The sequence below is a fragment of the Ovis canadensis genome, chromosome 10, assembly GCF_042477335.2.
Source record: "Ovis canadensis isolate MfBH-ARS-UI-01 breed Bighorn chromosome 10, ARS-UI_OviCan_v2, whole genome shotgun sequence".
NCBI classification, from domain to species: Eukaryota; Metazoa; Chordata; class Mammalia; order Artiodactyla; family Bovidae; genus Ovis; species Ovis canadensis.
In genome coordinates, this window is record NC_091254.1 from 16,752,841 (window position 1) to 16,776,268 (window position 23,428).

Consider the following 23,428-nt stretch of genomic DNA (forward strand, 5'->3'; position numbering starts at 1 on the left):
TATAGATATTGACTTGTTTATTTTTTATCTTATTCTTGAAGCCATCTGGAAAGTTTTATAAACATACATTTTTAGAAAAGTTGAGTGAATACTATAACCAATATTCTGTATTTAATGGCTGTCCCCTTTAACACATAGGTGAACATTTGATGAAAATAGATTGTATCCATACTATTTATATAGTCTTAAATCACCTTCATATAAATAACATTATATAAGAAAGTATTGTAACTTTACATTTGAAAAGCTGATGGACATCACCTTAGCTAAATGTTATGTGTTATATTATTATAGGTACATATATTTTTTCCTTTAATATACATATATATGAAGAGGAAGAGAGAAAATATGATGAAGCAAATGATACAAAATGGAAACATTTGGTTACTTTAGATAAAGAGTTTTTTGTATTTTTGAAACTAAACTTGTAATAAAAGCATTTTAAAATTCCATTTGCAGTAATAAAACCATAAAATACTTAGGAACAAATTTTTAAAAATTTGTGGGGGTCTCCCTGGAGCCTGGGCTGTGCATATGCGGAGCTAGATTTGCCATATGGCACCTGCTGCACAGCGAGAGTAGAACAGACGTACTAGGGGTCCATCATTCCTGGGAGTCATTGGAGTTCTGGCCCTGCCAGAGTAGAGATAACTCTCACTAAAATACTTGGCATTCACTCAAACAACCAGTAAGGTTGTAACTCAGGAAACATGACCAACATCCTAAAGGAGTACCTACACTTCAGTTCAGTTCAGTTCAGCTCAGTCCCGTCCCTCAGTCGTGTCCGACTCTTTGCAATCCCAAGATCCCAGCACGCCAGGCCTCCCTGTCCATCACCAACCTCTGGAGTTCACTCAGATTCACGTTCATCGAGTCAGTGATGCCATCCAGCCATCTCATCCTCTGTGGTCCCCTTCTCCTCCTGCCCCCAAACCCTCCCAGCATCAAAGTCTTTTCCAATGAGTCTACTCTTCACATGAGGTGGCCAAATTATTGGAGTTTCAGCTTTAGCATCAGTCCTTCCAAAGAAATCCCAGGGTTGATCTCCTTCAGAATGGACTGGTTGGATCTCCTTGAAGTCCAAGGGACTCTCAAGACTCTTCTCCAACACCACAGTTCAAAAGCATCAATTCTTCGGCGCTCTGCTTTCTTCACAGTCCAACTCTCACATCCATACATGACTACTGGAAAAACCATAGCCTTGACTAGACAGACCTTAGTCGGCAAAGTAATATCTCTGCTTTTGAATATACTATCTAGGTTGGTCATAACTTTTCTTCCAAGGAGTAAGCGTCTTTTAATTTCATGGCTGCAGTCACCATCTGCAGTGATTTTGGAGCTCCCAAAAATAAAGTCTGACACTCTTTCCCCATCTATAGCCCATGAAGTGATGAGACTGGATGCCATGATCTTAGTTTTCTGAATGTTGAGCTTGAAGCCAACTTTTTCACTCTCCTCTTTCACTTTCATCAAAAGGCTTCTTAGTTCCTCTTCACTTTCTGCCATAAGGGTGGTGTCATCTGCATATCTGAGGTTATTGATATTTCTCCTGGCAGTCTTGATTCCAGCTCGTGTTTCTTCTAGTCCAGCGTTTCTCGTGATGTACTCTGCATATTAGTTAAATAAGCAGGATGACAATATATAGCCTTGACGTCCTCCTTTTCCTATTTGGAGCCAGTCTGTTGTTCCATGTCCAGTTCTAACTGTTGCTTCATGACCTGCATATAGGTTTCTCAAGAGGCAGGTCAGGTGGTCTGGTATTCCCATCTCAGAATTTTCCACAGTTTATTGTGATCCACACAGTCAAAGCAGAAATAGATGTTTTTGTGGAACCCTCTTGCTTTTTCTGTGATCCAGCGGATGTTGGCAATTTGGTCTCTGGTTCCTCTGCCTTTTCTAAAACCAGCTTGAACATCAGGGAGTTCACAGTTCACGTATTGCTGAAGCCTGGCTTGGGGAATTTTGAGCATTAGTTTACTAGCATGTGAGATGAGCGCAATTGTGGGGTAGTTTGAGCATTCTTTGACATTGCCTTTCTTTGAGATTGGAATGAAAACTGACCTTTTCCAGTCCTGTGGCCACTGCTGAGTTTTCCAAATTTGCTGGCACTGACCCTAAAAAAATTAAGTCTACAGTCTTTTCTGGGAAGAATAAGTCCTAACATGTTAGAGGGGCCAGGGAAACGGCTCCTGCTTTCCACAGAATGTGAGACTAAGCTTGTAAAGACTATAAATAAGCCTATGGAGAAACTTAAAGGTGATTACCCAATGATTAATTTGCCTGCTACATCAAGAAGGAACATTCTTCAAAGTAGTAGTATACCACAGGAGTTATTATGGCATTTTATAATTTAATTAAGAAGTTGTGGCTCAGCTAGTAAAGAATCTGCCTGCAATGCAGGAGACCCAGTTTGATTCCTGGGTCAGGAAGATCCGCTGGAGAAGGGAAAGACTACCCACTCGAGTATTCTTGGGCTTCCCTTGTGGCTCGGCTGGTAAAGAATCTGCCTGCAATGCAGGAGACTTGGGTTCGATTCCTCAGTTGGGAAGATCCCCTGGAGAAGGGAAAGGCTACCCACTCCAGTATTCTAGCCTAGAGAATTCCATGGACTGTATAGTCCATGAGGTTGCAAAGAGTGGGCTAGTACTCAGCGACTTTCACTTTCAGTTTCAAAGTTAATAAAGTAGAATGTATAGTCAAAGGAAAAAGCAGTCAAATCAACAAGAGGGGCCAGATTTTAGATTTCAAATGTAAAGACTTTAATGTGGATATCATAAATATGTTTAACAAACTAAAGGAATTTATCTTTGAGAATTAAAGGAAAGCAAAACTGAAAAGTTCAGTAACTGAATTAAAATATTCAATATGTAGGTTAAGTATAACCTACAATCTAAACACCTGTAATTGTAATCCCATCCGGACAAAAGAGTGAAATTCTGGCTGGCAAAACATTTGAAGAAATAAAGGCAAAGAAATGTCAAATTGAGTGGAAAAAATAAACTTATGGTTCAAGAATGTTAGTAAACCACATTCAGGATAAATATAAAGAAAAAGACACTTTGGCACATTTTAGTCAAACTGCTTAAAGACAAAGGTGAGAAAGTAATTTGAGGCTGAAGGAAACATATGAGAAAATAAGGAGATGGATATAGCTGATTTTCTAGAAATAATCTAAAGCAGAAGTCAACAAACAGAATGGTATATTTAAAATGCTGAAATAAACTCTATAAACTCAAAATTCTCTATTTAGTAGATACCCCTCCAAAATAGGGTAAAGTGAATACACTTTTAATTATATGAAAGCAGAGAGTTTGTGCCCGTCACAGCTGTCCTACCAGAAAAGCTAAACTTGTCTTGCAGGCCAAGTGAAAGTGATACTAGATGAAAACTGGTACCCACAAAAAGGAATCAATACCATGTGAAATAATAAAGGAACTGTGCTTTTTTTATTCTCATAATTTATTGAACAGAAACCTAATAATTAAAAAATGACATTGCGAGGTAGTGTTTATATGTATATAGAAGCAAAAGATGTGATGGTAGTTGCACAGATGATTGGGTAGGATGAATGGAATTGCACTATTGTAACGTTATGACACACATGAAATGAATCAGAGTGTGCGGTGTGACTGAAATGCTAGAGGGGGGAGTCAGGAAATGAAAACCATAAAAAAGCATAATATTGAGTTACCAGTCACTCTGAATAGACTACATAAAGATGCATAGTGCTCGTCGTAGAGGAACCAGGAAAAATCAGAAGGAAAAAAATGGAGTACTAAAAATTGCTTGATAAACACAAAAGCAGGAAAGGAGAACAGAGATGTAAAGGGCAGAAAGGACAAACACAAAACACATAATAAGCAGTAAGAAAAGTAGCATAGCTATGTATATTTCAGAGAATGCATATTTCAAGACAAATCATCTTTTAAGAGATAGTGGCATTACACAAGGATACAGGAGTAATTTACAAGAAACAATCATCTTAAATATGTATGTACCTAATAAAGAGCATTAAAATTCATGAAACAAAACCTGTAGAATTAAATGGAGAAATAGATAGCTTCCCAGTCATAATGAGATTTTAATGCCCCTCTTTCATTTAATTCTTGTAAAAGTATATCAAAAAAGAAGACAGTAAATATTTGAAAAAGCAAGACTGTTCTATCAACCAGATTGTTCCATCAACCAGATTGTTCCAATTGGTATTTATAGAAAATTTCCCATATAACTGCAAAATATACATTCTTTTCAAATACACATGGAACATTCACCAAGGTAGAGCATATGGAAACATAAAATAAATCTCAGTAATTTCCCAAAGATTGAAATCTTGTAAGAGTATGCTTTCTGCCTAAATTGAAATTAAATTGGATAAAAACAGTAATAGAACATCTCTCACTGTTTGAAAATTGGATAACATAATATTAAATTGTTTGTGGGTCAAAGAGAAATTATTTTGAAATTCATGAAAATGAAAGCACTGAAAAAATTAAACTAAATTCTCTAATTTCAATCAGTAATCAAAGAAGGGAAACCATTACAGAAAGTAATCTACTACAGACCCATATCATATATAAACATACATGAAAAAATTGCCAGTAAGATATTTCTGTATCAAGTAGTGCATAAAAAGAGTGTATTTTTACCAATTTGTACAAGGTTGGTTTAACATTTGAAAATTAATTATTGCAGTTGACCATGTTACAAAACAATAAGAAAAATCATACAAATATCTAGATACAAAATAAAAGCATTTGATAGAATTCTATCTTGTTTATGATATATAAGAACTCCTAGCAAGGAAAAATAGAAAACTTTTTCAACCTGATAAAAGGACATCTGTGGAAAACATGGGACTGTCCTCATGCTTAGTTGTGAAAGATTAAATTCTTTGTCATTTATAATTTGGAAACCAGACAAGGAAATCTATTCATATCACTTTTCTTCATTATAATATATATTCTAACTTGTGTAATAAGAAAATGAGATAAAAGGCCTGTATGTTGGAAATGATGTAAGTGAACTTATTATCTATGTGAATATATAAGGAATCTATAGGAAACTTAGAAGGTCACAAAATAGTAACTATATGAAAATCAGTTGTATTTTTTTATTTAAGCAATGATATATTGGAAAACAAATTAAAAATAGTACTATTTACAGTAGCATCAAAAATGTAAAGTACGTAAGGATGCATTTCACTGAACATGTGCAAATTTTCTATACTACAGCTACCAAGTTATTGCTGAGAGAGAGTTATTGCTGAGAGAACTTACAGAAGTTGTAAATAAATGGTGATATATATACCATGCTAGAGTGGAAGACTAAATTTGTTAAGATTACATTTTCCCCTCATGATCTATAGATTTCGTAATACATACAGTCTCAGTCAGTCCCAGCAGGTCTTACAATAGTAACTGATAAGATTTTACAAAAATTCATGTCATGTAAAGGACTTGGAATGGACAAAATCAATTTTGAAAAAGGCAAATTTTTCTGACCTAGAGTACTGATTTTTCATCGAGACAATAATGTTTTCGCTTAAGACTATATAGACTTTCTTCTTAAAAGTTTAGAGTTTAAAGACTCGCAAAGATACCATCAGTTGATTTTCAACAAAGACTTGAAGGCTAGTGAGTAGAGAAAGGAGCTTCCTTGTACCAAATGATGCTGCGAACAGCCCTTCATCATACCATGTGTGCGTGCTGAGTCTCCTCAGTCGTGACCGACTCTGCAACCCTGTGGACTGTAGCCACCAGGCTCCTCTTTCCATGGCATTCCCCAGGCATGAAGACTGGAGTGGGTTGCCATGCCCTCCTCCAGGGGATCTTGGTGGCCCAGAGCTTGAACCTGCGTCTCTTAACATTTCCTGCGTTAGAAGGAAATGGCAGCCTACTCCAGTATTCTTGCCTGGAGAATCCCATGGACAGAGGAGCCTGGCGGGGCTACGGTCCATGGGGTTGCAAGAGTCGGACGTGACTTAGCGACTAAACCACCACCGGTGCCACCTGGGAAGCCCTCATCATACCATACAGACTAGTTAATGAAGGGTCGGGTACAGACCTATACATGAAAAGATAAAAGCTTCCAGAATAAAGCCTAACATTGGCAAACGAGGCATAAGTGGTATAAACCACTTTGTAAAAAGGTTGATAATTTTTGTTCCGTTAAGTATACATTTACACTCTCCCTTTTAGATATTTAATAGAATTGAGGACTCAGACAAGAGTTTTCATAGTATCCTGTGTGAGTGTCCCTGGGCTGCCACAGCAGAGGTCCACAGTCTCAGTGGCTTGAAACAACAGTGATTTTTTCTGTCACACTCCTGGAGACCTTTGGTCCCGCATGACCCTCTTGGCAGGGTTGGTGCCTTTTGGAGACCTGAGGAAGCATCTGTATTCTGCCTCTCTCCTAGCACCTGGTAGCCTTTGGTATTTCTTGACTTGGAACAACATGTCATTTGCTCCTTCTTCCCATTCTTCACGTTTCCTTCTCCTGTGTGTGTCTTTCTCTCTCCTTTCCCTTAAAATGGCACGGCATTAGATTCAGGGGTCACCCTAAATCCTGCATGATCTCACCTGGAGGTCTTTAATACTCAATCATACTATGTGCATGCAAATCTCGAAGTCATTTTATTGCGTGAAAGAAATCAGATACAAAAAGTGTTTACTGAAAGTTTCATTTATATAAATTTCAAGAACAGCCAAAACTTAGTTCTAGTGATAGCAATGAAAACATTGGTTTTCTGTGTTAGCATGCGGATTGTCTGGAAGCAGACGTGAATGAATTTAAGACACCAGAATGGTTCCGGGTGTTATGCCAGCTTTTTAATTCATCAGATATGAAACTTATGTGTGAAGAGGGTTTTGCTAAGACTGCCAAATTAAATAAGAAGCCTCTCGCTCTCTAACTTCACAACTTGCAGATCCTGAGTTCTGCAGAACTCGTTTGGACCTGCTGTGAAATCCTTAGTGGTCCAGAATTGATAAGCATTTGTACAAAAAGAGAAAGTATATCTGATGTCTGTAGCAATTTTCTATTTCTTGACAAGCTGAAGGAATATACATTCTATCCTTTTAATATTTTTTGTATAATTCTTGGCTTTATCTTGCTCCTATGGCAAAATGTAAAAAAATAATGCCATGTGTACTTTGCTGTTGTATAGTTTAAAAAATAACTTTAGCTTATGAGTTTTATTATCATAAGGGCACATTTATTTAAAAGAACAATCTTGATAGTCTGAGCACTATCCAGGAATAAGACACTTGAATAGCTATGTTTTTGATGCCTTTCCTGAAGTGCAATGAACTTTTTTTTTTTTTTTAATTCTAAGGATTCTGGAGATCATGAAAATATTGGCCAGCTAAAACAGTGAAAGGAAGATATTTTTTCGTACAGTTTGCTTGGGAAAATCAAGTTCCAAACCCTTTCTGAAGGGCCTTAGTCCGTTAGACCTCCTCCTCAGATGGCACTTCCTCCCATCCCTGTGTCGCTTTTTATAATCTTCACAAAGATCCACTTGTTTTCTTCACCTTCTCCTTCTCACACGTCTTACAGGGAGTGGAGGAATGAGCTAGTATGAAACTGTGAGTGGCAAGTGCAGTGCTAGGGGACAATAAAAGTGGACCTGGAAACATTTAGGGCAATTGGGTACACCCAGAAGGAAAGAACGGAATGTGAAGAGCAGAAGGCGGGGTGCACAACAGGGCCACTCGTCTCCACAGTGCTTTATCTAATAACTGCTATGGGGAAATTAAAGTCTGTTCTTGTCCGTAGGAAAATATGAGAGAAGTAGTTTGAGTATCAGATGGCTTTTAAGTTGCAGTTGTTAATTTTCATGTTATGATGCTTTGAGTGTCTTGCACACTTAGTTGGCAGCAAGTTAGCTCTAGACTCATGCCCTCTGGCCCTGTGAACTTGCAGGAGTCATTTAACTTTCCAGAAACACTGTCCCATTATTCCTTATAATTATGTATTTAGAAAGTATCTAAAGTAAAGGTTTAAAGCAGTATTGATAAGTTAATTCAGACTCAAGCTAGTAGCTTTTCAGTCAGCAGGTTACTTATGTTAGAAAGTTAAATGAATGATTAATTAGTCTTACAGCAACTTTAGGGTTAGGTTAATTAGTCTTACAACAACTTTAGGGAAGAATAATAAAGATACGGAGTGTGTTCTCAAACTTCTTTTGAGATGCGCCTGCACAAGGCTGCAGGCAAGAAGTGGGGGAAAACCCAACAAGTTTTGAAAAAGTTTGCTCCTGAAATACCATGTTTGTAAAAGAAACTGAGTAAAGAGGACCAGATATGGTGTTAAATGTAGTTGGTGTAAAAATGTCAAATAGATTCTATTTTCCTCCCTCGTGAAATAATAGATAAAATTATACGTGAAAAACATAACCATAATGAGATTATGGGAGATTATATTTCCTGGAAGGCTTTTCCTCCTTTTTGCCCTTTAAGACAGATGGCAAGAATTCGATGACACAAGGGCAGCAACCACGACTTCTGTGCCGCTCGCAGCACTGAGTGGGCACCCAGTCAATGCTTGTTGGTTCATTGATTTTCTAAAGGTCTTTTCGTCTTACTTTGTACCTGCTCCAACCATGCAAATGTTGCCAGTGAACAAAATCTTGAAATAAAAATCACCCTTTGTGTTCTGGATATTGCTTTCGATTTTGTCCAGTCTCTGTTCTTAGGTGTTTTCATTCTGGCATGTGACATCTATGGTCATGTGATGGTTGCCAGAGGACTACTCCCTGCCTTCAAAAAATAGTAGTAAAATCAAAATATTTTTACTTTCTCTTTTATGCCTTTAGTTTGATATCCAGAGTATAACTCAGTGTTATCAGATTTTGGTGCTGTGAGTTTACATTGCTAAGACCCTGTAGTAATATATGTAAACGATACCTCTGGAAAAAATGAATTCTAATTTGTTCTAACCTTCTAATTATTTGCTATCTTATAGTTAAGTTTTGTAATAGTCTTTCCTTTTTTTCTTTTTTAATGACTTTCTGTTAGCTTTGAGAATATTTTTTGAGCATCATAGCTCTCCATTTCTTCATCCAGTCTAGTCTTTGGCAGATAAGTCAGAGTTCTAAATGTTTTGAGCAAGAAAACCAGAGTGCAGATGTCCAGTTTGAAGGGCTGGAGAAACCTTCAGGATTTAAAAAAAAAATTTTTTTTTTTTTAATTTTTAAGCTTTTTCCTTTGATCCCATCTGAAGAAATAGACTTTGATTTGACCAATAAGAAAAATAACTGCTGTTATCTTTATAGATCACAAGATTTAGGTCTTAGAACATGAGGTTTCACTGAGGTCTTTTCTTTCTTTTAAATAAAAGGGAAAGCCATTTGGTCTGGGGCATCAGTATAGGCTGAATGGTAGACTATAAACAGGCTCGAGTTCTGGTGATTTCTCAAGTTCCTTTCCAATATGGTAATTTTGTTCACTAAAATGCATTTGTTTATTTTCAGTCAAAATACTAACTTTTCAAATTTGGGAGAAAAAAACAATATGAAAAAGACATCTAATTATAAAAAGTGTTAAAAGATCTGTTTACATTATCCTTCCTGACTTTGCTTTGTCAGGACTTTCCATAAACTCATAGCACTTTTTCCTGCATTACATCACAGATTTTATTTTTTCGAGGAACCTGTCCCTAGTGCCAGGTAGACTCATTACTCATATAAATCTAGGTTATATTATTCTAGGAAAATTAATTACTTTATACTGGATTCATATGGTGAGCTTGTCAGCAGGAAAGCTTTAACATACTTTGGGTTGGTTTAATATAGGCTTTTAGGTAGTCTTTTTTCTATTTGCACATGAGGTAGTGTATTAATACATGTTAAAATTAATATATTTTGCAATAATAATGTTTTACATCAGGTACTAGAGAATTCATTCCTTGTTTATTGTTGTTTTGTTCAGTCTCTAAGTCATGTCCAACTCTTTGCAACCCTATAAACAGCAGCTCAGTAATTGCATCTAACCATCTCTCATCCTCTGTCATCCTCTTTTTCTCACGCCCTCAATCTTTCCCACCTCAGGGTCTTTTGCAGTGAGTCAGTTCTTCATATAAGGTGGCCAAAGTATTGGAGCTTCAGCATCAAGAGTCTTCTGCAACACCACAGTTCAAAAGCATCAATTCTTCAGACCTCAGCTTTCTTTATAGTCCAGCTCTTACATCCGTACATGAATACTGGAGAAACCATAGCTTTGACTGGATGGACCTTTGTTGACAAAGTGATGTCTCTGCTTTTTAATACGTTTTCTAGGTTGATCATAGCTTTTCCTCCAAGGAGCAAGTGTTTTTAATTCCATGGTTCTTGTTTATGGCAAAGTACCAAATACCTGACTTCATAATCATTAATGAGGGCATGGGCTGAAAGCAGAGATGGCTGTGGGTCCATAATACACCTTCTGAATGGCTATAACCATATTTGTGCATGTGACTGCTCCCTTGTATGACTTACTGATCTGAAGACTAAATTAAAAGTAATAGAGTATCATACAGAATGGTCCAGTACAATATAGTTATGTACAAATAGTAAATTTGTAATATTTAAATAAGGATACAAATTCCAGGTAAGTCAGTCCATTTGGAAACATTGTATAACAAATGAAATGACTTTATGAGAAGTAATCACAGCTAATATCTACTTTCTGTGCTAAGGCATACAACGTCCAAACAATGATTTGTGCCCACTAAGAATGAGTATCCCAAGAAGGCCTCACTTTGTCTTTCTAAAATTTATTTTTATAACTAGAGTCATTCTATAAAATAATTAGTAATGTTTCCTGTACTTTAAAAAATTGTCCCTTTTGAGCTTACAGTTTCTATGCTTTCTTCTAGGAGAGAATATTTTCTCTAGATGGGAACTTGAAGACATTGCTTGGATTCAAGGAATTTTAAGACATTCCTTACAGTACTTTGTAGAGGGACTTCTTAATAACTGTATTAGTTTAGGTTTAAGAATCTTGATTGTATACGCGTAAGCATTTAACAGGTCAAGTGGTTGGGAGAATACTATATGTACATTAGATATTTAAATTATTTGCTGAGAAAGTATTTAGTAACTCTGAGAGTTCAGTTCATCTGAAGATACTCTCTCAGAGGTATCTCCTGAGAACTCTGTTGCTCCGGTTTTATTAGATGACTTAGCTGGGTTGTCTTTCTGTGTTATTAAGGTGGTATCTGTAGTGTCCTGTTGGAGTCTAATAAGTTCAGGCTTTTGTATGGCATATTTTATTTTAAATAACAGTCATTATATTATGAACAGATAGCTTTCTGTCTCCTTAATGAAATCCTATAAGCTTCAATAACAGTCATTATATTATGAGCAGATAGCTTTCTGCCTCCTTAATGAAGGCCTATAAGCTTCACGTGACATTGTTTTTTGTGTTTTTTTTTAGCTTTTCCTTTAGGGTCTGTGACAGACATAACTCTTTCCTATTTTAATCTTATCATATTCTGTCACTGCTTTTTCCCTGACCTTGCCTCACAATACTGATGTTTATGATTGTTATTGAAGTTCTCTGGTTTTGGTAGTGCTGCCCCATCGATCTGCTTTGTCTCAAATTTCTAATGTTTGGTCAAAGAATTCACATGTAACTTAAACAATGTACATCCCAAGTCCTCTGGCTCCTCCCGTCGTGTGTTGCTTGGATATGGTTTGGGGGTAGATTGAAGGCCGGAGCTTGCTGGTCCTCTAGCCACTTGTTCTTTGTGATGCTCTCAGCCCCTCTCAAACCCAGGACAGGATCCCTCTCTGCGCGCTTCCCAGCTCTAACTGCCCCGAGCCCGGCGCGGTGTCACTCTGCAGCCCTGTGTTTCTGAAGGAAGTCAGTTTAGCACAAATTGGGACCTATTTCCTCTCCCTTGCTCTAACTCACACTGTTAGTCAGCAGGGTTCTTGCGGACAACAGTTGCTCTTTGAAGAAAACAAACCCTCTTTAGACCTGTCTGAATCTGTTAAATATGACCCAGCATTTTCAGTATTGAACAAAAGTTAAAGCAGTGCTATGTACGAATGCTCTGTAGTTTGTTGTATCTGTATCCTGTTACCTTTTACAAATTGTTTTTTTTAAAAATTCTATTTACTTTATTACTCAGTTAAATTTTGTCACTTAACTGAAGATTTCTTTTCAACGAGTATTTAAATTGTTAATTTTTTCTTTGAGGGATGACTGGATTCTTCACAAAAACATGCAGGGTTTTTCTCTCTTCCTGCTATCAGTTTTAGGGGACATATTGCTTCTTCCGTACTGTCATACCAATAAATCATCCCAGATTACTTGCAGCCACACAGTACTAAAGTATATCATGCATTTTAAAGGAAATCTGCTATTTTCTCTTCAATCAGATGAGCAATGTGAAGAGACTGCGGCCACGGCTCAGTGCCATTCTCTTTAAGCTTCAGTTTGAAGAGCAGGTGAACAACATCAGACCTGACATCATGGCTGTCAGTGCCGCCTGCGACGAGATCAGGAAGAGCAGGGGCTTCGGCAAGTTGCTGGAACTGGTGTTGCTAATGGGAAACTACATGAATGCCGGCTCCCGGAATGCACAAACCTTCGGATTTAACCTTAGCTCTCTCTGTAAAGTGAGTTTGTTATTTGTTTTTCCAATTTATTTCTTAATTGGAGGAAAATTGCTTTACAGTGTGGTATTGGTTTCTGCCATACAACAGCGCAAATCAGCCATAATTATACATATATCACCTCCCTCCGAACACTTATTCTTAAATGTCAGCCCCGACTGCATTCTTTATTCTTTAATTTGATGTGCTCATTGTCAATAACTTAAACTGAACCATCAACCCAAACCCACGGTGAACTGAGCTAGTTTACTCAACCTCTGAACTAAATCCAAATATTAATTGTCTCTGATCTGCAAATTCAAATGAAAGATTTTTGTTTAATAGCAAAATTGTGTTGTAAATCTGTGGTTTCTCAAACTGATGAAATGGAACATCAAAATATTATTTAAGCCTAATATTCATTCAATATAAATACCTGCATATGACAGTATATATATTGAGAATTGCTTGTGATTCCCACTAAAATTTTTACCTTTGGCTATTTAAATGTTTCTTTGCATTTTTCTTTTTTGAAAACTGACTAAAGGGAAATAAAATTGAGACTGCTTTATATAAAAGGAAAGTCATATTAGGAATAAGCATAACTCAGAAGTCATTAATGATTTTGAAATATCTCTATTTAAATATAATGTTGGAGGAGATGAAAATTTAGTACGTTTAGAGGGGTTTTTTTCCCCTTCAGTTTTTTCTGTAGGTTAAATTTTCTTACAGCAAATCCATTCAGAGTTTTATATAGCAGAGCTCTAAGAAGCGGGCCATAGTAATAGTGCTTTATTGATCTGCTTACAACAAATTCTTCTCAGTTACACAGCACAAGAAAAGCTTTCTCTTGTTCTTGACCTGGTCACATCTACACTCCCTGATTAAGGAATTTGGTTGTTGTTATTGCCAGTTTGATGGGGAGGCGGGAAACACGCTCGGCTTTAGCTGTGGGTTACCGAATGGTTAGTCTCCTGGTGCTTTCCTGGCTTTTCTTGCACAGTTCCCCTGGCTTATGCCTTTTAGTAGCAGTGCCTTGCGAACTTTTCTCCTTTCCCATATGCATCTTTTCACTCTTCTCTCCTTGTTTTCTTAGCCTGCTATGTTCAGTGAAGATCCCTAGCAAGTATTAAGATGGGATTCATAAGACATGTATTAAAGACTGCACATTTATAGAGTGCTTACTTACTCTTGTGTAAAACGCTTGTCCTCATCATCTCACTTTATTTATATGATTAATATTTACCTGGGATACATGGGATTCCTATTTTTCATATGTAAGCCATTAAGCATGCTTAAATATTTCAGTGGACCTCTATACTAAAGTTATGGCAGCAGAGTTGAGAGAGAACGGCTAGCTGGACTAAGGGAGGGCAGTTACTCAGAGAGGAGCAGGAATTTGAGCTGGATCTAGAAGGATGAGTGGATGTTCTCTGAGAGGAAAAAGCATTCTAAAAAAGCATCGACAGTTCGTGTAAAAGGTTATATCATGGCATGTGTGAGTATACCAAGCGATCAGTTATTGTTGAAGGGGCTTCACTGGTAGCTCAGATGGTAAAGAATCTGCCTGCAATGCGGGAGATTTGGGGTCGATCCCTGGATCAGGAAGATCCCCTGAAGGGCGAAATGGCAACCCACTCCAGTATACTTGCCTGGAGAATTCCATGAACAGAGGACCTTGGTGGACTACAATCCATGGGGTTGCTAAGACTCAGACATGACTGAGTGACTCACACTTTCCCTTTTGGATGGAGGAAGAGTGGAGAAAATAGAAATGAAATAGTAAGTTGGTCTCGATGGTGAAGAGCTTAGGTGTCATGCCTTATGGTAAAGGCGTTATGAAGGCGTGTTAGTTCTGTAGAACTAGTGATGTTATCGTCTGTTTTTCAGGAAGATAAATAGCAACAGTATGGAAGAAAGGCAAGCTGCACCTTCTAGTACTGTCACCATTAGCCGTATATGACTTTTCAGATTTCAATCAATTACTATTTAAGTAAACTTAAAAATTTTTAATTCCTCAATCACACTTAGCATGTTTCGAGTGAGTCAGTGTCCATACATGCAGACAGCGTTAAGTATAGCATGTTTCCATTACTGTTCTATTGGACAGCCTTGGGTTAGGGGGTTATAGTGGGGAGAGACACAGTGATTGGCTGACCTGTGTCACATAACCTAGGAGGGCACCAGGGGAAATGGGAGCTGAGAGGATAGCTGGGGATGGAAGAGGAAGAAGGGAGGGGTCAAAGATAATTCCCTGCTACTGACATGTTTGAAGCTGTTGCTCAAAGGAGAAATGAGTTCAGGCTGATTTTGGTGTTTCCTATCTCTAGTTTCTAGAGTAGGCAGTGGTGACCCACTCCTGTATTCCTGGCTGGGAGATCCCATGGAGAGAGGAGCCTGGTGGGCTACAGTCCTTGGGGTTGCGAAAGTCAGATACGAGTCAGTGACTAAATCACAAACAACAGTGTCTGTTACCTCAGTGTCTTAAAAGGCATCTGCTTGAAGCTGCCTTCTTTGTATCTTTTGCATATCTTTGAGGGTCCACTATGAAATGGTCACTGTGCTCTGAGATGATGGAGGTCTGACTAAGGAAGTTGCAAAGGCGTAGAGGGGTGGAGGGCAGTGTCCACGTTCAAGGAACATCTAGGAATTGGGAGGCCGTGGTGACTATGAGTTTGGAGGCTGAAGGGCAAGGAGGCAAGCAAGACTGCCAGTTCAAGCTTCCCCTGAGAAGAAAGGAAGAAAAATAGGGCCGGGGGTGAGATGGCAGAGAAGTTTAAGTCCACATGTGGAAACTACTGGAGTTTGCTTCAAACTGCGGAGCATCTGTTCTGGCTTCAGATTGTATCTCAGAACAATGACCAGCTCACAAGAAGCTGACCACATGCCTTCCCTCATGCCTTCCTTCAAAGAGACGTGGAGACAAGAGGTTAGGTCTGATTAATGAAGAGGAAGTGCCTCATTTGGTACTTGGTCCGTAGGAAATGCTGAATAAATAGCTGTTGAATGGGTAGCAGTGCACGAAGCAGTGCACTCAGTGTTGTGTAAAGACAGTGTTATTATGTAGTTGAAAACAGATATCCTCTCATATTGATACACAGTTGCTGATGCATAATGATTTAAAACCCTTTGCAAATACAGTGCCTGCTGCTAATATTTTACTATAGTCAAGCTATAAACCTGTTAATCTGTCTCCAGATAATAGGGTTGACTGTATTTTCAGTCAGCGTTACTGGATATTTTGATCTTCCCTGTTAGGAGCCTTCTGTTGTACAAGAAACAAAATAAATACTACAGCTTCATATTTTTTATTAGCCTACATGTCAAGTTGAAAGCATATATTGAACAAGATGATATCTCATCATGTTTGTTATCAGAAGTAGCAGCTTGATCTTTGACAATTGTGATTGAATTTTCACACTGAGCATGAAGCATTTGCTTTGATGATAAGCCCCATACAAGGAATTCCATATTTATTTGACAGTAGAAAGACAGGGTAATATTTTAATCTGTTCAAACATGCTGGGTAATTATATGCCATTTAATATTCTATATCCAAAATCTTTACTTTTAAGTGTGCTTTATAAATTTAGCTTAAGTGTGTGGAAAGTTAAATTGTTAACTTTGCATTGTTTAGAGATAAATACATGAATAGTGAATTCTATATGCATTGTAATTTGGTTTTAGGGACTATATTATCTTTGTTTATATCTGTGATTGAGATGGCTATAGTAAACTATATTATGATTTATATTATGATAAACTGTTATAATAAAACTATAACATCACTGACTCAATGGACGTGAGTTTGAGCAATCTCTAGGAGATGGTAATGGACAGGGAAGCCTGCAGTGCTGCAGTTCATGGGTCACAAAGAGTTGGACACAACTGAGCAACTGAACTGAGCTATAATAAAGGAGTTCAGAACGAAAAGATTTTACTTTATTTTACCCAAAGATTTGATAAGGTCTGTGATAAATATAAAAGTAAAATTTGAGACATTAAGTAACCATAGACTAGAATGTATTAAGATGTCAGCATAAATTAAAGTAGATGGTAGGCTTGAGGCTTTCTAATGGAAAAAGTGAAGTGCAGAACACAGTCATGAGGCTTTGTGAACTAAATATTTTAATTTCTCTTATTAGCCAAGGCTGCACATCATGCGAAATTTTGCCTGCATGTCATTATAAATGGAAAATAGGATGCTGAGCAGTGTTCTTTTAAATAGCAAATAAAAAAGAATCAGTGTCATGAAGATCTTTCTTTTAGAACCATCTTCCTCCCCATCAGCCACCCCCTTCTCTTGCAGATATGCACTCAGAGTCTGTTAGGGGGTAACACGCTGAGAGAACCCTCATAGTAAGATGTTGCTGCTGCTATTTAGTTACAAAGTCCTGTTCAACTCTTTGAGACCCCATGGACTATAGCCTGGCATGCTCCTCTGTCCATGGAATTTCCGAAGCAAGAGTACCGCAGGTCCCAAATAAAATATAATAATCTCAAACTGCTTATTATCCAAATTTATCTAAAGTTTAGTAATATCTTTGGAGGATTTTACAAATGACAAGCACTCTCTCCATTCTTCTAGGTAGTCTGTTGTTTATCCTTTTAAAAAGCCAAGCCATCAGAAAGCAAAGCACTTACACCATTTTCCTTAAACTAGGGATGGCATTACTATAACTGAAAAGTACAGGTGTATCATTTGATAATAAGTAGTTTGAGATTACATTCTTTTATCTGGACGTGCTCTTGACTAAATGCAAATTTGTATCCTTAGAAATCTAATCAGCAATCAGTTAGGTGCTTGTCTGACCAAAAGGCCCACCTAGAAAAATGTATATGTTGTTGGTGCTAAAATTAGTAATTTTAGAGAACCTGTGTGGAGCCAGGTTAAGTCAGTATTCTAGAAAAAGGGGGTTGACTCAACCATCAAACTCTACACCATATTAAATATATGAGATGATTTTAACTTGTTTTTGGAAAGATATTGTCAATTCAGAAACAATGATTATAACATGTTTGTATATATTACTGGTGTCTGCTAAAATGTGTGATTTCTAAATAACGAATCATCCCAATCAGTACAATTGAATGGTGGAGCTATTGTTCTTGGTAGCTAAAATGACTGCCTGTACTGGGATAGTAAATATAAGTTTTGGAAGAGTTTACCAATTATAATAAGTTATATCAGCTTATGCAGTGTTAGTTGGAGGGGAGGGATTGCAGAAAAACGTCACTGTTGATTTGTCTATAAATTTATCCATATTATCACTTATAGGAAATTTCCTATTGTCAGTGGCAGTAGAATGTTCAGTTAATTCATTTCAAAGGTGAAGTTATCAAAGCATATGTAGTAATGGGACTGTTGGTACTGGGTGTTAGATAGTAAATGTAATGGTGGCAGGCCAGTTTGAATTTTGTCTGTTATCTTTTCAAGTGCATGAAATTATTTGGTCTGTTTGTTTCTTTTATAAGCATAGGCTAACCAAAAGTCAGATAAATTCACCAAAGCTGTGATGGGGAGAATTTTTAAAGAAATGTGTTTAGTCTCCTCATTCTTTGGTGCCTTTGCCAGCTGTCCTGCGTGATCTCTTGAAGCTGTATGCAGCTCTCCTTCAGGGCTTCAGTTCTCACCCCACAGTGCCCTTTACAAGTAGCAATGTTTCAGCCTCACATCGGATCAGGTACTTCAGCAGGTGTGGATGCAAACCCTGATGAGTGGCATCTTCAAAAAGATCCCACAGGTGATCTTTAATGTTCAGACTGAACTGAGAATCATTTTATCTGTCTTCTGTCCGACTTACTTACCCCAGAATGAACAATCCCTTCTAGGTAGCCTGGAACCAACCAACCAACACGCAAAAGCTAAACCTAACCAATATGAGAGCAAAACAAAAATGTAACAACTCTACTTCCTCACTTAAGGATAAGTGGTGAAAATATTCCCCCAAACTGCTGCTTTTCTTGGTTGCCGTGCTGAACACTGTTCTGAAAGTGAAGAAAATGAGTGAAAGGAGTATGAAGCTCAGTGACACGGTGGAACTGAAATAAGTTGATGGTCAGTGTCCGGAGTTATTTTTTAGGACTTGATCTTAGAAAGCAGAGTTTCAATTATTATGAAGAGCAGGAAGCAGATCCCTCTACCTGTCACATGTGGTTTATATTCTGCAAGCTTGTCACAGTCACACAGGTTACCACTTGTGATCTTTCTTTGTGAAATCTTGATTCTTGTATATATCACCTTTTCCTTTACTATCTGAAATTATTTTTAAGAAAGACCTTTGTCAAACAAATCCATTGTTCCAGTGGCATTTGGTTTTTCAGAAGGATTTTAGAAGAATTTTTATTTGCTATCAGATTGGAAAGCCACCCCAGTAAGTTCTGGCACCCTTTGAAAATAAAGCAGTTTCTGGCCAAAGACTTGAAGATAACAAATGCCACACGTCCAACCAATTAAGTCTGTGAAAAATCTGACTTCCAGAGCAGTGTGAAATTCCTTAGACTGCTTAACTCTATCGGACTCACTCATTAACATATTTAATCTATAGCATTTTCTAAGAAATAATTAATTTTAGCCTTACTAAATAGTGTTTCTGATAAATTATTCATATTACCTTTGTTTTCTCAGTTGCCTTTAAAATTAGAATTAACCCTTTATTAGAATTATAAAACCCAGGTGGTTTTGTCCATGGAGAGTCAATGTGCTGCTCCTGTGCTGTCCTCTCACCGCTCTCAAAACCAGAATTCCTGTTCTGTCAAACTCCCTGTCCCTGAAGCTGACAGCCTCAGATTCCTCCACTGTGCTTAGAGATAAAAAAAAAAAAAAAGACAAAAGAAAAGATCTTAATGGCCCAGATAATCACCATGGTGTGATCACTCAGCTAGAGCCAAACATTCTGGAATGCGAAGTCAAGTGGGCCTTGGGAAGCATCACTGTGAACAAAGCTAGTGGAGGTGATGGAATTCCAGTTGAGCTATTTCAGATCCTAAAAGATGATGCTGTGAAAGTGCTGCACTCAGTATGCCAGCAAATTTGGAAAACTCAGCAGTGGCCACAGGACTGGAAAATGGCAGTTTTCATTCATATGCCAAAGAAAGGCAATGCCAAAGAATGCTCAAAGTACCACACAATTGCACTCACCTCACACGCGAGTAAAATAATGCTCAAAATACTCCAAGCCAGGTTTCAACAGCACGTGAACCGTGAACTTCCAGATGTTCAACCTGGTTAGAAAAGGCAGAGAAACCAGAGATCAAATTGCCAGCATCTGTTGGATCATTGAAAAAGTTCCAAAAAAAATATCTGCTTCTGTTTTATTGACTATTCCAAAGCCTTTGACTGTGTGGATCACAGTAAACTGTGGAAAATTCTTCAAGAGGTGGAAACACCAGACCACCTGACCTGCCACTTGTGAAATCTGTATGCAAGTCAGGAAGCAATAGTTAGAACTGGACATGGGACAACAGACTGGTTCCAGATAGGAAAAGGAGTACGTCAAGACTGTATATTGTCACCCTGCTTATTTAACTTATATGCAGAGTACATCATGAGAAACACTGGGCTGGAGGAAGCACAACTGGAGTCAAGATTGCCAGGAGAAATATGAATAACCTCAGATATGCAGATGACACTAATGACAGAAAGTGAAGGACTAAAGAGCCTCTTGATGAGGGTAAAAGAGAAAAGTGAAAATGCTGGCATTCAGAAAACTTAAGATCATGGCATCCAGTCCCATCACTTCATGGTAAAAAGATACGGAAAAAGTGGAAACAGTGATAGGCTTTATTTCCAAAAAATGAAAATTAAAGAAATAAATCTGAAAGAAAGTATTCTCTTAACCCAGGAGAAGACATGGATAAATGTATAATATTAATAAAGGAACTAAATCCAAAAAGCCTACTACTCTTATCCCCAACTCTGACATTCTGGAAAAGACAAAATTATGGAGATAGTAAAAAGGTCAGCAGTTCGTAGGGGCTTTGTGGGAGGGGAAAGAAGGAAGGGATGAATAGGTGGGGACAGGAAATTTTTTAGGCTGATGAAGCTATTCCCTGTGACTCTGTAATGGTAGATATATGACATTATGCATTTGGCAAAACCCATACAACTTTAACAGACAGTGAACTCCAAAATAAAGTTTCGTTCATTCTTAATAATAATGTATCAATAATACCAGTATTGGTACGTGCAATTTAACAAATGTATCACACTATTGGAAAATGTTATTGATAAAGGAATTTGTATGTGTGGAGGAGAGAGTATATGGAAAATCTGTATGTTTTGCTCAATTTGTCTTAAAGCTGAAACTGCTATAAAATATAAAGTCTGTTAATTAAATTAATCATGATAAAACCCATTTAAAATTAATGTATTTAATCTATTTATGTTAACTAAAGTACACAAATCTGTTTAGAATCACTTGGGGAATAGGGGATAGTGTAAATAGAATATCGAACAATATGATAGTCCAACAAGATAAAATTTTACTAAAATGCAAAAATGGTTTTCATGCTCACTAAAATCCAATAGAAATATGTTTAAAACAGAATTAAGAGATAGTGTGTCTGTGAGAGTATGGCAAAAATTTAGTTTAATTATAGAAGTTGACATTATTGAAAGCATTCTCTTCCTTATTTAAAGTTTTCATTCTTGTCATTTAAAAATGAAAACCAACCATTGGGGTAAGTTATTTTTATATGTGAATGCCCATAAATTTATCTAATAACTATTTAACCTAATATAGTTTATCACTACCTATCTTTAAAACCATTATGAAAGTTTTGTTACATGTGTTAATGGTTGTGGCAGTGGCATAGATGATGCAAAGCATCTTGTTTATGTTAAGATTTTAAATTTCCATTTATTTTAGAGAGATACACAGTATTTTTGAAAAGTGTAATGAACACAGTGATTGTTTTTTAAATATGTATTTAAACATATTAGGGAATAGTTCATTCTATAATTGTAGTTGGTTTCCCTACTAATTTAGTACCTGGACATTAACTTTTTGAACTTCATATCTGAGCAATTATGATATACTCATTTCTTTGCAAAAAAGCAAAATGGCTGTCTGGGGAGGCCTTACAAATAGCTGTGAAAAGAAGAGAAGTGGAAAGCAAAGCAGAAAAGGAAAGATGCAAGCATCTGAATGCAGAGTTCCAAAGAATAGCAAGAAGAGATAAGAAAGCCTTTCTCAGCAATCAGTGCAAAGAAATAGAGGGAAACAATAGAATGGGAAAGACTAGAGATCTCTTAAAGAAAATTAAAGATACCAAGGGAATATTTCATTGAAAGATGGGATCGGTAAAGGCCAGAAATGGTATGGACCTAACAGAAGCAGAAAATCTTAAGAAGAGGTGGCAAGAATACACAGAAGAACTGTACCAAAAAAATCTTCAAGACCAAGATAATCACAATGGTGTGATCACTCACCTAGAGCCAAATATCCTGGAATGTGAAGTCAAGTGGGCCTTGGAAAGCATCACTACGAACAAAGCTAGTGGAGGTGATGGAATTCCAGTTGAGCTAGTTCAAATCTTGAAAGATGATGCTGTGAAAGTGCTGCACTCAATATGCCAGCAAATTTGGAAAGCTCAGCAGTGGCCACAGGACTGGAAAAGGTCAGTTTTCATTCCAATCCCAAAGAAAGGCAATGCCAAAGAATGCTCAAACTACCACAGAATTGCACTCATCTCACATGCTAGTAAAGTAATGCTCAAAATTCTTCAAGCCAGGCAGTAACGTGGACCGTGAACTTCCAGATGTTGAAGCTGGTTTTAGAAAAGGCAGAGGAACCAGAGATCAAATTGCCAACATGCGCTGGATCATCAAAAAGGCAAGAGAGTTCCAGAAAAACATCTATTTCTGCTTTATTGACTATGCCAAAGCCTTTGACTGTGTGGATCACAAGACACTGGGGAAAATTCTTCAAGAGGTGGGAATACCAGACCACCTGACCTGCCTCTTGAGAAATCTGTATGCAGGTCAGGAAGCAACAGTTAGAACTGGACATGGAACAACAGACTGGTTCCAAATAGGAAAAAGAGGACGTCAAAGCTGTATATTGTCACCCTGCTTATTTAACTTATATGCAGAGTACATCATGAGAAACGTTGGGCTGGAAGAAGCACAAGCTGAAATCAAGATTGCCGGGAGAAATATCAATAACCTCAGATGTGCAGATGACAACACCCTTATGGAAGAAAGTGAAGAGGAGCTAAAAAGCCTCTTGATGAAAGTGAAAGAGGAGAGTGAACAAGTCGGCTTAAAGCTCAACATTCAGAAAACGAAGATCATGGCATCCGGTCCCAGCACTTCATGGTAAATAGATGGGAAAACAGTAGAAACAGTGTCGGACTTTATTTTTTTGGGCTCCAAAATCACTGCAGATGGTGACTGCAGCCATGAAATTAAAAGACACTTACTCCTTGGAAGAAAAGTTATGACCAACCTAGATAACATATTCAAAAGCAGAGAGATTACTTTGCCAACAAAGGTCCGTCTAGTCAAGGCTATGGTTTTTCCAGTCGTCATGTATGGATGTGAGAGTTGGACTGTGAAGAAGGCTGAGCCAAAGAACTGTGGTGTTGGAGAAGAGTCTTGAGAGTCCCTTGGACTTCAAGGAGATCCAACCAGTCCATTCTGATGGAGATCAGCCTTGGGATTTCTTTCGAAGGAATGATGCTGAAGCTGAAACTCCAGTACTTTGGCCACCTCATGCGAAGAGTTGACTCATTGGAAAAGACTCTGATGCTGGGAGGGATTGGGGGCAGGAGAAGGGGACGACCGAGGATGAGATGGCTGGATGGCATCACTGACTCCATGGATGTGAGTCTGAGTGAACTCTG

The 23,428-nt window shown here is 37.6% G+C and overlaps 1 protein-coding gene across 3 annotated transcripts in view; it reads left to right on the plus strand.

Annotated features, from left to right (window-relative positions):
• The window catches only part of DIAPH3 (diaphanous related formin 3), a 562,554-nt gene that overhangs the window by 293,277 nt on the left and 245,849 nt on the right, over positions 1-23,428 (plus strand). For all 3 annotated transcript variants that reach the window (XM_069602158.1, XM_069602160.1, XM_069602159.1), the window contains one exon: positions 12,365-12,604. In XM_069602158.1, the coding sequence (XP_069458259.1) occupies positions 12,365-12,604 (240 nt within the window). The remainder of the gene's footprint in view (positions 1-12,364; positions 12,605-23,428) is intronic.